Source organism: Bos taurus, chromosome 28 (assembly GCF_002263795.3).
Source record: "Bos taurus isolate L1 Dominette 01449 registration number 42190680 breed Hereford chromosome 28, ARS-UCD2.0, whole genome shotgun sequence".
NCBI lineage: Eukaryota > Metazoa > Chordata > Mammalia > Artiodactyla > Bovidae > Bos > Bos taurus.
The window spans coordinates 29696562-29711435 of record NC_037355.1 but is presented as its reverse complement, the minus strand read 5'-3'; the positions used below and the strand labels follow the sequence as shown (position 1 = coordinate 29711435).

At 52.9% G+C, this 14874-nt stretch overlaps 2 protein-coding genes across 27 annotated transcripts in view; both read left to right on the top strand.

Annotated features, from left to right (window-relative positions):
- Positions 1-5871, top strand: part of CAMK2G (calcium/calmodulin dependent protein kinase II gamma) — a 55343-nt gene extending 49472 nt beyond the window's left edge. For 20 of the 23 annotated variants that reach the window (XM_024986553.2, XM_059882441.1, XM_059882438.1 and 17 more), the window contains 4 exons: positions 884-959; positions 1314-1408; positions 3105-3349; positions 3840-5871. In XM_024986553.2, the coding sequence (XP_024842321.1) occupies positions 884-959; positions 1314-1408; positions 3105-3337 (404 nt within the window). In that variant the 3' untranslated portion in view covers positions 3338-3349; positions 3840-5871. Of the gene's footprint in view, positions 1-883; positions 960-1313; positions 1417-3104; positions 3350-3839 lie in introns of those variants that run through there. The other 3 variants (XR_009493215.1, NM_001097564.1, XM_059882443.1) reach the window with 3 other exon arrangements.
- A 609-nt stretch (positions 5872-6480) lies between these two features.
- On the top strand, positions 6481-14828 carry NDST2 (N-deacetylase and N-sulfotransferase 2). Of its 4 annotated transcripts, NM_174777.3 has the most exon segments (16): positions 6500-6610; positions 7260-7357; positions 8742-8781; positions 8862-10194; positions 10395-10482; positions 10782-10936; positions 11123-11308; positions 11573-11701; positions 11831-12013; positions 12100-12196; positions 12830-12953; positions 13082-13256; positions 13437-13607; positions 13708-13817; positions 14015-14117; positions 14225-14828. In NM_174777.3, coding segments are annotated over 13 exon segments (2652 nt in total). In that variant the 5' UTR covers positions 6500-6610; positions 7260-7357; positions 8742-8781; positions 8862-9189; the 3' UTR covers positions 14351-14828.
- The last annotated feature ends 46 nt before the right edge of the window (positions 14829-14874 follow it).

Genomic DNA, 14874 nt, shown 5'->3' with positions numbered 1-14874 from the left:
GCGCTCCCTGTAAGTGAGAAGGAGCGTGTCTCCTGCTCATGAGAGCGGGGTGTCATCAGCAGTCCCTTGGCTTGGAATTGGGGTGGGGGGCACTCTGAGGGCACCAACTCTGCCTGCCTGTCAGTCTGAGCCTTGTCCTTGGTTTTCCTGAGGGACACATCCTGGCTTGAGAGCTGGTATGAGATTTAGAGTTTTTCCAAGGGTAAATGGAGCTGGTAAGAGGCTCCATTTAAAAAGTGTTTATAGTTCCAAGACCCTTTACCCCAAAAAGCCCTGTGGAGGAGACGAATAAGGCGAAGAGAATTAAGCATCCATCCCAGGGGTCTATTCATTCTTTGGAGCCCTCCTCAACCCTGGCTAGAGTCTGCTTTCAGGCTGGCTGGTGCCCAGAGCTAAGTTTTGGACCACTCTGTGAGGGCTGGGGGGATGGGGGGAGAGCTGGTAATTGAGACCTGACTGAGCCCCTTCAGGTGAGAGAAATGAGTGGTGGAAACAGCCATATCCAGGAGATGCTTCTTTGAGAGCCTGAACCTGTGGGGATGGGATTCAAAGACTGAGGGCAGAGTATTCACAGGGTGTCAGCCTCCTTGGCTTTAAAGACAAGAGTGTTTTCTGCATCCTGGTTATTGATGGAGAGGGAGGCAAAGGCCAGAGGATCATAAGGCGGGCTTTAGGACAAAAGGGTCATTAGCTCTGTGGACAACAGAGGGCAAAGGGAGAGAACGGTGGGCTCGCTTTTCCAGAGAAGGGCCTTAAAGAGAGAAGAGGGATGTCTTTGTCAAAGAAATCACAGGGGATTCTCTGATGGATTGGGGAGGGCTTTGCGTCACTTGGGAGAATCCCAGTCTCACATGGGTAAATTGCTGGATTTTTCCCCCTACAGTGCGGAAACAGGAGATCATTAAGATCACAGAACAACTGATTGAGGCCATCAACAATGGAGACTTTGAGGCCTACACGTGAGTAGAGACCCATTTCCTTGAGATCAAAGTCATCTCTCAAGCCTTTCCCGCCTTTCAAAAAGCAGCTGGGATCCAGGGAAAAGAGAAGGCTGGGCCTTGGGCACAGCATCTGAGTTAAACACCAGGCCCCTGGGAGCCCTTCCAGGTAGACGTTGGTGATTGAGCCCACCCATGGTGCCCGGGCTGGTGGGTTGAAAAGGTGGAGCTAAGCTGCTCAGCTGGCAGGGCCCTGAGATCTCAGCCATCTTGTCAGGCCCAGCCTACAGCTCACCTGCTGCCGCTGGAGGAAGATAGACAATAATTCTCATAAAAGACTGATGGGCTGCTTTTTTTTTTTTCCCTCCCCTCTAGGAAGATTTGTGATCCAGGCCTCACTTCCTTTGAGCCTGAGGCCCTGGGTAACCTCGTGGAAGGGATGGATTTCCATAAGTTTTACTTTGAGAATCGTGAGTGGGTTCGTGCTGCCGAGATACTCCTGCCTGCCCCTCACCCCCTTGCCTCTGTCCCCGCTCAACTTCTCCTCTTCCCAGCCGCCCGCTTTTCCCTTACTGGGCCTGCCTGCCGCACTCTGGTCTGTGTGCTTGCCTCCGGGGCGCTGAGGATGGTCTTCAGCTGGCATCTCCAAAGGCCCTCCTCCCAGAGCCCCGTGTGCCCCTCTGTTCTGCAGCAGTGCCGCTGTATAATAATCAAGGCCACTGTATTTCTTTAAGCCTTACCTCTTTCCAAGGCACTTGGAAACCATGAGAGGTTAGGTTGAGATGATATCAACGAGTAATAATGAAGCTCTGTGTCTGCAGGTTTCACAATAGAGGAAATTAAAACCAGGATAAGAATGTGCAAGCAAGTAACAGGGCACCGTTGGCGACTGTGAGGTCGGAAGTTGTGGCTAGGGTCCTCCTTCCAGCCACTGAGGGAGACAGGAGTCCTGGCTAGGGGTGGGTGGCTGGGGTGTTGTGCTCCAGACAGTTCCTGGAAGTCCCAGAGCATAAGAAGCTAATTCATCACCTCCTCCCATCTTTCTTTCCACTAAGACCATCCCTCTCCTTATTTTTTTTCCTCATCTTTCCCACTTTATCCTTGGCCTTCCCTATCCTGCCCTGAATTTTATTTTCTCACTGTTTTCTCTGCTAACTACCATTCTCTTCATGTCTCAGCTACAGTTATAAACCCTAGGTTATCTAAGTAAGTCTATTAGCCAGAAGCAATTCCAGAGCTCACAGAAATTCTTTGAAAGGTCTTGTGTGGCCCCTAACATTCGAATTGAACTAAAATGTGAATCTCAGTAAAAGCAACACAGTTCATGGTGTTTGCTGATAATGGCCACACATCTTCTTTTGGTTTCCCCCCAGAGGATCCTGGGGGCTCTGGGAGTACCCTCAGCTTGGTGCTTTGCTGACTTTATTTTTTTTTAACTTTGGACCTTTATAAAAGTCAAAAATCAATTTTGAATATTTTAAGTTCCTGGTTTTACTCTACAGCCCTAGTTATGGACAAGCCAACCCTTATGAGGGGTTCCCAGATGACTCAGAATGGTAAAGAATCCACCTGCCAAGACAGGAGACAAGGATTTGATCCCTGGGTCGGGAAGATCCCTTGGAGAAGGAAATGGTAACCCACTCCAGTATTTTTACCTGAGAAATCCCATGGACAGAGGAGCCTGGCCTGCTACAGTCCATAGGGTTGCAAAAGAGTCAGACGCGACTGAGCACACACAACGCTTATGAAATCTAAACCCACCTGTCGGGGTAGAAAGATTGTCACAGGCTTTCGTTAAGATAATCTTGAGTTCAGATGTTGTGTGGGCAAATTACTTCACCTCCTTGAGCCTATTTCCTTATCTTATAACGAAGAAAATAATATCGACCAAGGAATATGGCTCATGCATGTAAAACCCGCAGTACATTGTCTGATTAAAATACTAGCTGCTGCTAACACTGCTCCCCACCTTTCTCTTCCTTTTAAATAATTGAAACTAATCTAATGGGGTTTCCCAGCCTCTGGAGAGTGTATGGGGGAACTTGGCGACTCCCAGAATGGTTACTGGAGAGAGGGTGAGACTTGGGAAGTGCAGGCTGGGAGGAAAATGCCCGTCCCCAGGCCTGACGCCCTCCTACCTACCTCACCCCGCCCTGCCCACTACAGTCCTGTCCAAGAACAGCAAGCCCATCCACACCACCATCCTGAACCCACACGTCCACGTGATCGGAGAGGACGCGGCTTGCATTGCCTACATCCGCCTCACCCAGTACATCGATGGGCAGGGTCGGCCTCGCACCAGCCAGTCGGAGGAGACCCGGGTCTGGCATCGCCGGGATGGCAAGTGGCTCAATGTCCACTATCACTGCTCAGGGGCCCCTGCCGCACCGCTGCAGTGAGCTCAGCCACAGGTGCACCTGGTGGGGCGCGGGGGGCTGGGACACGTGGGGTCAGAGGAGGAGGAAGGGGCTGAGAGGTGGCCTTGGGGGAGGACATTCGGGCCGTCCCAGGAGCGCAGTGAAGGCCGGCAGTGTGGTGGTTGCAATAAGTTATGCTCTCAAGTCAGACAGACTTGGGTCTGGCTCCATGACACTACATTGGGTGACCTTGAACAGGTTACTTCCCCTCCCTAAGCCTCATTTGCCTCAGCTGTTAAAAAGAGGGAAGGAGCGAGCTGTGCCTGCCTCCTTTGTTGTGAGATTTAAATAAGGTCCTTGTAGGTAAAGCAGTCAGTAAGTGCTCAGCAAATGGGAGGCGATGTTCTGTTTAAATACTAGCTTCCCCCCTCATCCTCCACCTTCTCAGGCAGAGTTGACCACGTGTATAATTGTGTTTAAGTCTCTGGAACTCCTGTGTGCGTACTGTCCTCTGTCCTGTTACCACGTCTGTCCTGTTTGACAGGGGCATGAGGAGATCCCAGCCGGAGGTCAAACCTTCGCAGCCAGTGGCTCTGGAGGGCCTGAGTGACAGCGGCAGTCCTGTTCGTTTGAGGTTTAAAACAATTAAATTACAAAGCGGCAGCAGCCAATGCACGCCCCTGCATGCAGCCCTCCCGCCCGCCCTTCGTGTCTGTCTCTGCTGTACCGAGGTGTTTTTTACATTTAAGGGGAAAAAAAAGAAAAAAAAAAAGATTGTTAAAAAAAAGTGGGATCCATACCATGATGTGTTTTAAAACCATCGACAGCCCTTGGGCTGGCAAGAAGGCAGGAGTCTGTGTGATGCCCATCCTGGCACAAGCAGTGGGCTCACCCACCAGCCCTGAAGAGGTGAGCTCGGCCTCTGGCCTCCATGGACTCGGGACCAGGCAAGAACTCTGACAGAGCTCTGGGGGCTGTGTGATGTGACTGCAGCCTCTGAGATGGCCTGCCTGCCCCAGGTCTCGGAATGGACTTCTTCAGAATTTGTATACGCGCCTAGAACGAGGCTTATGAGAACACCGTGGCCAACAGACCTTCTTGGGAGAGAATGTGGAGCTCCCAGCCTGCCGTGGAGGCAGCTGAGAAGCAGTGGCCTCAGGACTGAGAAGCAGGGCCCGGACGTTGCTGTACTCTACCATTTAGCGTAGAAGGGAAGAGAATTGGTGCTGCAGAAGCGTGTCTGCTCCGAAGCTGATGAGAAACCTCGTGTTAGTCTGACATGCACTCACTTACTCATCCATTTCTATAGGATGCACAATGCACGTGGGCTCTGATCTTGAGGCCCAATCCTAGCAGCTGGGAAGTGGGAGGGGTTGCCGCTTTGCTTTGTGTTTGTTTTCTTATAACTTAGCAAAGAGAGAGCCAGGCCTTGGTCTGGGCTCCCCCTGCCAGCTTTGGCAGCTCTGTTTCCGTGCTGACTTGGACCATCTTTGTCTTGCCTTCTCTCGGTGGTGGTCCCTGTGTTGACTCTCATCTGGGCCTGGGCCCTCTGCCAAGTGCCCCTGTGGGATGGGAGGAGTGAGGCAGCGGGATTGAGTTGATGGTTGTTTCTATGCATTCGGGCTGCCCTCAGGGCTGCCTCCCTTCTTACTCTTCCCTTGCTGCACGCCAATCTCTTTTCCTGTCTTTGAGACTGACTTGACTACTCTGGCAAGAAGAGGTATCCTCTATAAAGAGACTTCTTTACTGACCAACTGAAGTATAGACTTACTGCTGGACAATCTGCATGGGCATCACCCCCGTCTCACCTGCATGTACCCAAAAGAGATATCCAGAGCCAAGGCTCCTACCTTCGTTGTCCCTCTCTGTGCTCAAGGAGTTCCATTCCAGGAGGGAAGAATGTATACTCTAAGCAGATAGCAGAGATGATAATGGAGGAGCAATTGGTCATGGCTTTGGTTTCCCCCCAAACAACTGTGCAGGTCTGTCTGCACAAATGTCTGCACTATTGGGGGAGAGATGGGTAGACCCCAGCTCCCTGGACTGCCTTAAGGAGGCACAGGAGCTGGGAGAAGAGGCAAAGCTACAGGTTTACCTTGGAGCCAGCTGAGAAGAGAGCATACTCACGGGTGCTGGTGCTTGGATTTAGCCAGGCTCCTCCGAGCACCTCCTGCATGCCCCAGCCCCCGGGTCCCAGCCGTCTCCCGCCCTGCAGCCTGCAGTACCAGCACGCAGACACCTTCACCACAGGGTTTGGTTTTGCTGGCTTGAAGACAAATGGTCTTAGAGTTCATTAAGACCCATAGCTTCATATGGCTGCTCCAGTCCCACTTCTTAGCATTCTTACTCCTCTTCTGGGGCTAATGTCAGCATCTATAGACAATAGACTATTAAAAAACAACAACACCACCACCTTTTAAACAGGAAATGGAAGGCATTTGATGCAGAATTTTTGCATGATGACATAGAAATAATTTAAAAATAGTGTTTGTTCTGAATGTTGGTAGACCCTTCATAGCTTTGTTACAATGAAACCTTGAACTGAAGATATTTAATAAAATAACCTTTAAACAGTCCATTGTGTTACTGCTGTGGGAGGCTTATGCCCAGAGGTTTAGATTTAACAGCCTGGGTTACAAGGCTTCTGGTGGAGAACTGGACCTTCTCCCACTCCTTTTGGACCCATTTTAGAATAAAACTTCCTCCTAAACTAATCGGCCTCCAATCACCCCACTGGATTGCTGAGGCGAGTTTGGGATTGGGGTTGGGGAGAATTTGCGCTCTTCGGAGGTGAGCTCCGAGGCTCGCCCCGCCTCCGGGCCCCGCCCCCGTCTAGGGCCGCCCCGCCCCCTCCCCCGCAGCCCCTCAGTGTGCCGGCCCGGCTCCCCCTCCGCCGGGCCGAGTGGAAGATCCCGCACCCTCGTCCCGCCCCGGCCTCGGGAGCCGCGCCGCCGACGCTCGCCAGGCTGTGCCACCGCGCGGGAAGGAGGGGGGCGCCTCTCCCGGGGGCGCGCGGAGCCGGCTGTCTCTGAGGTCGCGGCTCAGCCGAGCGCTGGGGAGCACCGTTCAGCAGCCCGGCGCCTCGGCCGCGCGGCTGGCAGGCCCAGAGGCGGCGGGAACCCGAGCGGGGCCGCGAGCGGCAGCGCGCCGCCTCCCCCTGGTGGGAGCGGTGGTTGGGCCCGGCTGCGGCAGAACGTTCGCTCGGAGATGGCGGAGCAGCCGCGACGCGGCCCGAGGCCCCGAGAGCAGGGAAGCCGGGCAGCCCCGGGACGTGGCGGAGCCCGGGGACAGCGGGGACGCCGCCCAGTCCGCCGGGTGAGCCGCCCTTGAGGAGACCCCCGCTCGGAGTGTGGCCCCCGCCCACGGTCCCCGCAAGCTCTCCCTTCACAGATTTCCCTCAGTGTGGTCACCGAAACCGCCCGCAGGGGCGTCCCCGGCGGCCCCTCGGGGCGGCCCGCGCTCCCCTCCCCCTGTCCCTTCCGCAGGCCGCCCTGGTCGTGGCCTCATTCCTCTTGGCTGGTCCCCTTTGCCCCGGGTGCCTCCTCGCCTCGGGGCTCTTCCAGCCCGACGCCCGCCCCGATGTCACCGCAGACTCTCCTCCGCGCGCCCCTAGCCCCTTCTTTCCCCTTGAATGCTTCACGCCCTCCTCTCTCCATACCCACCTGTGAACCCACGTTCCCCCTAGCTGGGCCCTCCGTCCATGACCCCAGATGCCAGCGCCCCACGCTCCTGTCGCTGCTCGGTCCCCCTCCTCCCGCGGCATCTGCACTGCTGGTCTCCCAGCGCGGGGCCCACACCCCCGCCTTCCTCAGCCCCCACCTCAGTTGCTCTTCTCCCGCTGTTGCGCACACATTCAACAACCCCTCCCCGGCCGTGGTCCAGCTTCGGTATTTATCGTCCCACCTCGCGTCCTCCCCCAGGACTTTCTCATCACCCCTTCTCTGAATATTGGTGCTTCTTCTAGGTCCGAAGCTAAAATGCAGTGGTTAAGAGCAGGGCTGGAGCTTGACAGGCCTGACTTTGAATCCCAATTCCTCCATTGACTGAGCTGTGTGATCCTGGGCAAGTTACTAAGCTTCTCTGGACCTCAAATTACTCATATGTAAAACGGGGATATTACTTACCTCTTAGGACTGGTGTGAGCATTAAATATAGAGAAAGCTCTTGGAAGAATGTCTGGCAAAGATAAGCCCCCAGTAAATGTTAACTATTATCCTTAACATTATGAGTGATCACCCCCCAGTATCTACTTCCCCCATTGTACAGTGATTTCTTCTCATTACTGTGTTTACTGCAAAAAGTTTCCTCTTAGGATTCACCCCTTCCCATCACCATTTTGATCCTTTCCCAGCTCTCTTTTCATGCCAGTTAGTTTTACTCAAGCCAAAGCTGAACTGTTCTTAAACTGTCTTTCTCAATTCTGAAGGACCCCTATCTCTGCGTAATCACCCCAAAATGTGTATGTGTGGGGAGTGAGTGGTAGAAATTGCCAGCCACTGGCCTTACTGGAAATGATTAAGATGGGGAGAGTGACAGTAAAGCTTCTAGTTGGTCTACTTAAGAAAGTCTCTGAAATGTAGAGCTCTTTACAACTATTCTCCGATGGTACTTTCTCCTTTCTCTGTTATTGATTGGATACTACTTAAGCTCCTGTTGCTCTCTGCCACCCAGCCCTACTCAAGCTTGCTCTGTTTCTGTAATAGGACTCAATCCTTCATGTCTGTCTCGGCTGGCTCAGGACCCTTCTGAGCTGTTTAGTGATGAGAATGTAGTACCATCCAGGCTAGGTTAGGAAGGAGAAGCAGAGTGGGTAGGGAGACAGACTCTGGTTTCACCTCTCTAGCTTGTCTTAGGTGCCAGTGATATGGCCTACTCTGGGGCTGCATTTTTATCACCCCTCCTGACATTGGCACAGGTGAGGTAAAGAGCAGGGGTGAGTAATTTTTCACAAGGAGTGGGGAAGAGAATCCTCAGGTTCTGGGCTTGGAAGGTAATAGAATGATTAGCTAGCACCATTTGTCTTTCCTCTTGAATTCCCCTATCATAGTGTCCACTGAACTGCAAGTTCGTTAGTGCTGTTAGCCTGAGATGTTGGGTTTGATAGATGAGGGAGATTAACAGGCACATGAGTTTCCTCTTATCTGATATTTCGTTGGAACATGGGACTTCTGGGGCTTTCCTTCCCTTCTTCACAGGAAGACCAGACCCCCTACTGGCTGACCAACTGCTCAGTCACAGGCTGGGAACTCCTTTCAGAGCAGGTTCATTTTCAGCCTCCTGGGCTATTTGGCCTCTTACTGATGGGAGATTTGTTCTCTTCCAGACCTTGGATATACTGCTTCAGTTCTGAACTTAGTTCAGGGAGGAGAATTTAGACAGCATTCTAAGAAAGGGAACAGGCTGTGAAGCTAAGGTATGAGACTCAGATTGTGTTGTTCTTCTACAGGAGCTTGTTCTTGGAGAACAGACCATCCTGTGAGCAGGAGGTAAGAGAGATGGGGTGAATGGGGGGGATGGATTAATGACAGTTTGAAGGAGAGAAGTAATGCACCAGTTTCTCTTACAGGTTGTGAGGAACTCTGTCTGACATCTGATGTGACAAGCTCAGACCGGACCAAAGGTGGAGCCTGACTAGACTTGCATCCTGAAGGCATGGGCCAGTGGGCCATGGTGACCTGAGACCAATGAACTCTGTCCAATTGCCCCCTGTTGCCCTTTCTACCTCCTCTACCCTATACTAAGGGGACTTGTTTCCGCCTTCGCAGGGAGCTGACCCTGCGGGAATCCCTTTCCCCTCTTTTCATATCCTTCTACCCTCCCGGAGAGCCTCAGCCTATAGAACTCCTACCTCCCATCCCCTGAGGTGGTCCCCATCCCTGCCTCACCTCCCCGCCATGCTCAAGCTGTGGAAGGTGGTACGCCCAGCTCGGCAGCTGGAACTGCACCGCCTCATACTGCTGCTGATTGCTTTCAGTCTGGGCTCCATGGGCTTCTTGGCTTACTACGTATCCACCAGCCCCAAGGCCAAGGAACCGTTGCCCCTCCCCTTGGGAGACTGCAGCAGTGGCGCAGCGGGTGGTCCTGGCCCGGTTCGGCCTCCAGTCCCACCCCGGCCCCCCAGGCCTCCAGAGACAGCGCGAACTGAACCCGTGGTCCTTGTGTTTGTGGAGAGTGCATACTCGCAGCTGGGGCAGGAGATCGTGGCCATCTTGGAGTCTAGCCGTTTTCGTTACAGCACTGAGCTGGCACCTGGCCGAGGGGACATGCCCACACTGACGGATCATACCCGGGGCCGGTATGTCTTGGTCATTTATGAGAACCTGCTCAAGTACGTCAACCTGGATGCCTGGAGTCGGGAACTGCTAGACCGGTACTGTGTGGAGTACGGTGTAGGCATCATTGGCTTTTTCCGAGCCCATGAGCACAGCCTACTGAGTGCCCAGCTCAAGGGCTTTCCCCTTTTTCTCCATTCAAACTTGGGGCTTCGGGACTACCAAGTGAATCCTACAGCTCCACTCCTACATCTCACACGTCCCAGCCGCCTGGAGCCTGGGCCACTACCCGGTGATGACTGGACCATCTTCCAATCCAACCACAGCACCTATGAACCAGTGCTTCTCGCCAGCCTTCGGCTGGCTGAGCCCCCTGTGCCAGGACCAGTGCCTCGCCGGGCCCGGCTTCCCACTGTGGTGCAGGACCTGGGGCTTCACGATGGCATCCAGCGGGTGCTGTTTGGTCACGGCCTCTCCTTCTGGCTCCACAAACTAGTTTTCGTCGATGCCGTTGCATACCTCACTGGCAAGCGCCTCTGCTTGGACCTTGACCGTTACATCTTGGTAGACATCGATGACATCTTTGTGGGCAAGGAAGGTACCCGCATGAAGGTGGCTGATGTTGAGGTCAGTCTTTCTTTTTCCTGACTCCAATTTCTTTCCTTAGAAGCTGTTTCAGGCTCTGTCCTTTCAGACTCCCTCCCTTGATTCTAAGCTTGTCATAGGTAATGCTCCCTGCCCTTTTACAGGCAAGAAGAATGCGACTTCTCAATTTTCTCCTTAGATTGCTCTCTCCTGATTTCTCATGTTCCTGCTACTCTTCCCAGGCCCTGTTGACCACGCAGAACAAACTCAGGACCTTAGTCCCCAACTTCACCTTCAACTTGGGCTTCTCGGGCAAGTTCTATCATACTGGTGAGCTCGTTCGCCTGTTCCTTCAGCATATCAGTCTTAGTTTGATCTGTCCATCGTGGGCAGACAGGTTGGAGAAAGGGGGCAAGGTTTGGGGTCAGAATGCTATGAGGAGCTAGTGGTGGCTGGGAATTTCAGTTAGCATGGGTGGCTGGAGGGCAGGTTGGCAATAGGGAGAATAGTCCTAGGTGGGCAGAGGTCAGCCATGTTGTCCCAAGGATGGAAAGCGGTTCATGTTGGTACAGAACGAAGGAGGACCAGGGCCTAACTGGCTGTGGTCAGTGGTCAGTGTGTGGTCATAGGGACAGAGGAGGAGGATGCTGGGGACGACATGCTGCTGAAGCACCGCCGAGAGTTCTGGTGGTTCCCCCACATGTGGAGCCACATGCAGCCACATCTGTTCCACAATCGCTCCGTGCTGGCTGACCAGATGAGGCTCAACAAACAGTTTGCTCTGGTGAGACCTTGGATCTCTTCCCCATACTTTTCCCCAAAGCTAATGCTTCCGTTTCGACCTTTCCCTAGCGGAGTACCCTTTCCTTGTCCTTTCCTATTTTCTTTCTGTAGAGGCATCCCCACCCCCTTTACCCTCTACTCCCCAAACCTCACCAGGTCCTGGTGAGAGTCTATGCCCCATTCCCAGGAACATGGGATTCCCACGGATCTGGGGTATGCTGTGGCCCCCCACCACTCCGGCGTGTACCCCATCCACACACAGCTCTATGAAGCCTGGAAATCTGTGTGGGGCATCCAGGTGACCAGCACTGAGGAGTACCCCCACCTCCGCCCTGCCCGCTACCGCCGTGGCTTCATTCACAATGGCATTATGGTGAGGGACTCCCAGTACAAACCTCAATCAAACTCCCACAATCGGCCAGCCTCCAACCTGCATTATCCAAGCTCGTCCATAATAATAGGGGGTAGAGGGGTGAAAAGTCATAATGCATAGAGCAAGAGCTTTATTGCTGTAACTTCAAGCTGTCCTCTATAAACCCAAGGAATCCTAAAGTGCCTCAAATCTTCTGTCCTTCATCTAGTTGTCATTCTACCTTCCAATCTCATCTCTCCCTGTTTTTTCTTTTTTTTCTTTCAGGTGCTGCCGCGGCAGACATGTGGTCTCTTCACTCACACAATCTTCTATAATGAGTATCCAGGAGGCTCTCGTGAACTCGACCGGAGCATCCGAGGTGGAGAACTCTTTCTGACAGTGCTGCTTAATCCGGTAAGGTGCTGAGAGGAAGGGCTAGAAGATGGGACAGCCGGTGTTTGCAGGCTGAGACTTTTGCTCACCAAGCCCGCTTTTGAAGTGGGGTAGGCTCTCCAAATCTGACATGCAGGCACCCCCTTTCAGATCAGCATCTTTATGACTCATCTGTCTAATTATGGAAATGATCGGCTGGGCCTGTACACCTTTGAGAGCCTGGTGCGCTTTCTCCAGTGCTGGACGAGGCTGCGCCTACAGACCCTTCCTCCTGTCCCTCTTGCACGAAAGTACTTTGACCTCTTCCCTCAAGAGCGAAGCCCCCTTTGGCAGGTAGAGGTGGAGCTCAGGCTGACCTAGAGACATGATGGGGGTGGCTGTTGAGGAAAAGATTATCTGATTATTGGCCTCCCCTTCAGAATCCCTGTGACGACAAGAGGCACAAAGATATCTGGTCCAAGGAGAAAACCTGTGATCGGCTCCCCAAGTTCCTCATTGTGGGACCCCAGAAGACAGGTGAATCATCCTTAGCCAAGTTCTGTTGCCTTGCCTTAAATCCAGAGAACTCTCTGGCCAAAGAATTTCCTTCTCATACCACCCCTCATTAATCAGTCCCTTGAGTGACTCTCGTTTCGGCTGTGCTGGGTCTTCGTGGCTGTGCGGGCTTTCTCTAGTTGCGGCACGTGAGCAGGGACTGCTGTCCAGTGTGGTGTGTGGTCTTCTCGTTGTGGCTTGTTGTGGAGCACAGTCTCTAGAATGCGTGGCGAGCAGGTTTAGTTGCTCCACAACATACGGGATCTTCCCCAGCCAAGAATCAAACCGGTGTCCCCTGCATTGTCAGGCAGATTCTTAACCACTGGACCACCAGGGAAGTCCCCTTGAGTGATTCTTAACCTGGTTGTATATCAGAATTATGTCTTTTTTTGTTGTCATTGTTTTTTTAAAGATCCACAAGTGATTCCGATGCACAGTCAAGGCGGAGAACCATTTTAACCCTTCCCTGGACCTCTCTCTAGCTTTTCTTTTCTCGCTGTAGTTTGGCTAAAGGGTGTTTTACTACCCAGAGTGATTGTTTTCTGACCTCTTTCAAGCTGATGTTGTTGAGCTGGATTCTCTTCCACCATGGCCTGGACTTTCTCTCCCATTTAGGGACCACAGCTATTCACTTCTTCCTGAGCCTGCATCCAGCTGTGACTAGCAGTTTTCCTAGCCCCAGCACCTTTGAGGAGATTCAGTTCTTCAACGGCCCTAATTACCACAAGGGCATTGACTGGTGAGACCTGGGATGCTTCTCAGAACATTCCTTTCCTCTTAAACCTCCCCCATCCTGCTTCTACCAGCACGGGCATCTGGCCCCTTCTCTATGCAAATTGTCTTCCTCTCCTCTCTACTACTTCCTAGGTACATGGATTTCTTCCCTGTCCCTTCCAATGCCAGCACTGATTTCCTATTTGAAAAAAGTGCCACGTACTTTGACTCAGAGGTTGTACCACGGCGGGGAGCTGCCCTCCTGCCACGAGCCAAGATCATCACTGTGCTCACCAACCCTGCTGACAGGGCATACTCCTGGTACCAGGTGAGTCTGAAGCTAGGGACACATTAGAAAAGAAGTGGTGACCACTGGAGAGACAGGAAGGAGTGAGGGTCGGGAAAGGAAGCTAGCACCTTGGGGAGGGGTCTGTCCACCAGACCAAGAGGAAAGGCAGAGTAATTGTCAGGTCACCGATTCCTTCCCTTCCTATCCCTTGTCCTTCAGCATCAGCGAGCACATGGAGACCCAGTTGCTCTGAACTATACCTTCTACCAGGTGATTTCAGCCTCCTCCCAGGCCCCTCCAGCACTTCGCTCCCTACAAAACCGTTGTCTTGTCCCCGGCTACTATTCCACTCACTTACAACGCTGGCTGACTTACTTCCCCTCTGGACAGGTACAGTTCCCCAGTAGCCCTCACGGGGGTCCCCTTCCTTTTCCTGTCAGCCCAGTGGCTTCTAAGGAATATAGAGGGAACCACATCCCTGTCCCTTTAGTTGCTGATTGTGGATGGGCAAGAGCTGCGTACCAACCCAGCTGCCTCAATGGAGAGCATCCAGAAGTTCCTGGGTATCACACCCTTTCTGAACTACACACGGACCCTCAGGTGGGAGAGCATGACCCAGGGGAGGATGACTCTGGGGGAAATGGGGACGCAGGTTGACCATGTCTGTTTGGAAGAGAAATGAATTTACCCTGTCTTGCAAGGAGAGGCATGTGTCCCTGTGGGCTGGGAGAGGTAGTAGTGTTCATTTGTGGGGCCTGGATTTCTTTTCTGTTTTATGGCCTTTTCCTGTTGAGCAGGTTCGATGAAGATAAGGGATTCTGGTGCCAGGGACTTGAAGGTGGCAAGACTCGTTGTCTAGGAAAGAGCAAAGGTCGGAAGTACCCAGATATGGACGCTGAGGTAAGGAAAACCAGGGACAGGGTTTCCCTCTCCACGTCTAAGAGCTATCTGATCCTGTCCACTCCTTACTATTCTTACTCCTCTGACTTCATTTTTTCTCCTGTTAGTCCCGCCTTTTCCTTACGGATTTTTTCCGGAACCACAATTTGGAGCTGTCAAAGCTGCTGAGCCGGCTTGGACAGCCAGTGCCCTCATGGCTTCGAGAAGAACTGCAGCATTCCAGTTCGGGCTGATGTATCAGCCTCTTGTACCAGCAAAAGCCCCCTGCTTCCCTAAGGGGCAAGCCCAGAGCAGGGCAGTCCCTCCCCCTTCTACCTCAGTGGCCTTCAGGCCTGGGATGGCTGAGAAGGGTAGGGCATCCCTTTCCCATAGTTTTGGGGTGTAATAAAGGGGATTCCCTTGATACCCTGCAAGATGGTACTAGGCACCTTTGGCCCATGGTCTTGGAAGGTGGAGGGAATGAGAGGGTCCAGGCAGAGGGTAGAGGAATGTATTAATCCAGTGCTTTCCCTCTTCATCCCCAGCAGTGTATCTACCTATACTGGCTATGGGAGGGACCCCTTACCGTGGGATCAATGGGATCTACCTGTGGCCCGGCCTCCCTAATGTCATTCACATTGAATGGGGATGAGGTCGGACGATGGCTCGTAGAGCTGAGTATGAGCCCCAGCTGTGGGCTAGAAATGACTTTAATAAACGTTCTTATTTTTCTGTTTTGTGTGCCTCGCTGGAGTGGGAGAAACCTAGAATAAAGGAA

Excerpts from the sequence above, each read along its gene's own strand:
- NDST2 (XM_005226331.5), top strand. The coding sequence starts at position 9,190 with ATGCTCAAGCTGTGGAAGGTGGTACGCCCAGCTCGGCAGCTGGAACTG. Across the intron at positions 12,014-12,099 it reads AGCGAAGCCCCCTTTGGCAG|AATCCCTGTGACGACAAGAG; the intron begins GTAGAGGTGGAG and ends CCTCCCCTTCAG. Across the intron at positions 14,118-14,224 it reads ACCCAGATATGGACGCTGAG|TCCCGCCTTTTCCTTACGGA; the intron begins GTAAGGAAAACC and ends TTCTCCTGTTAG.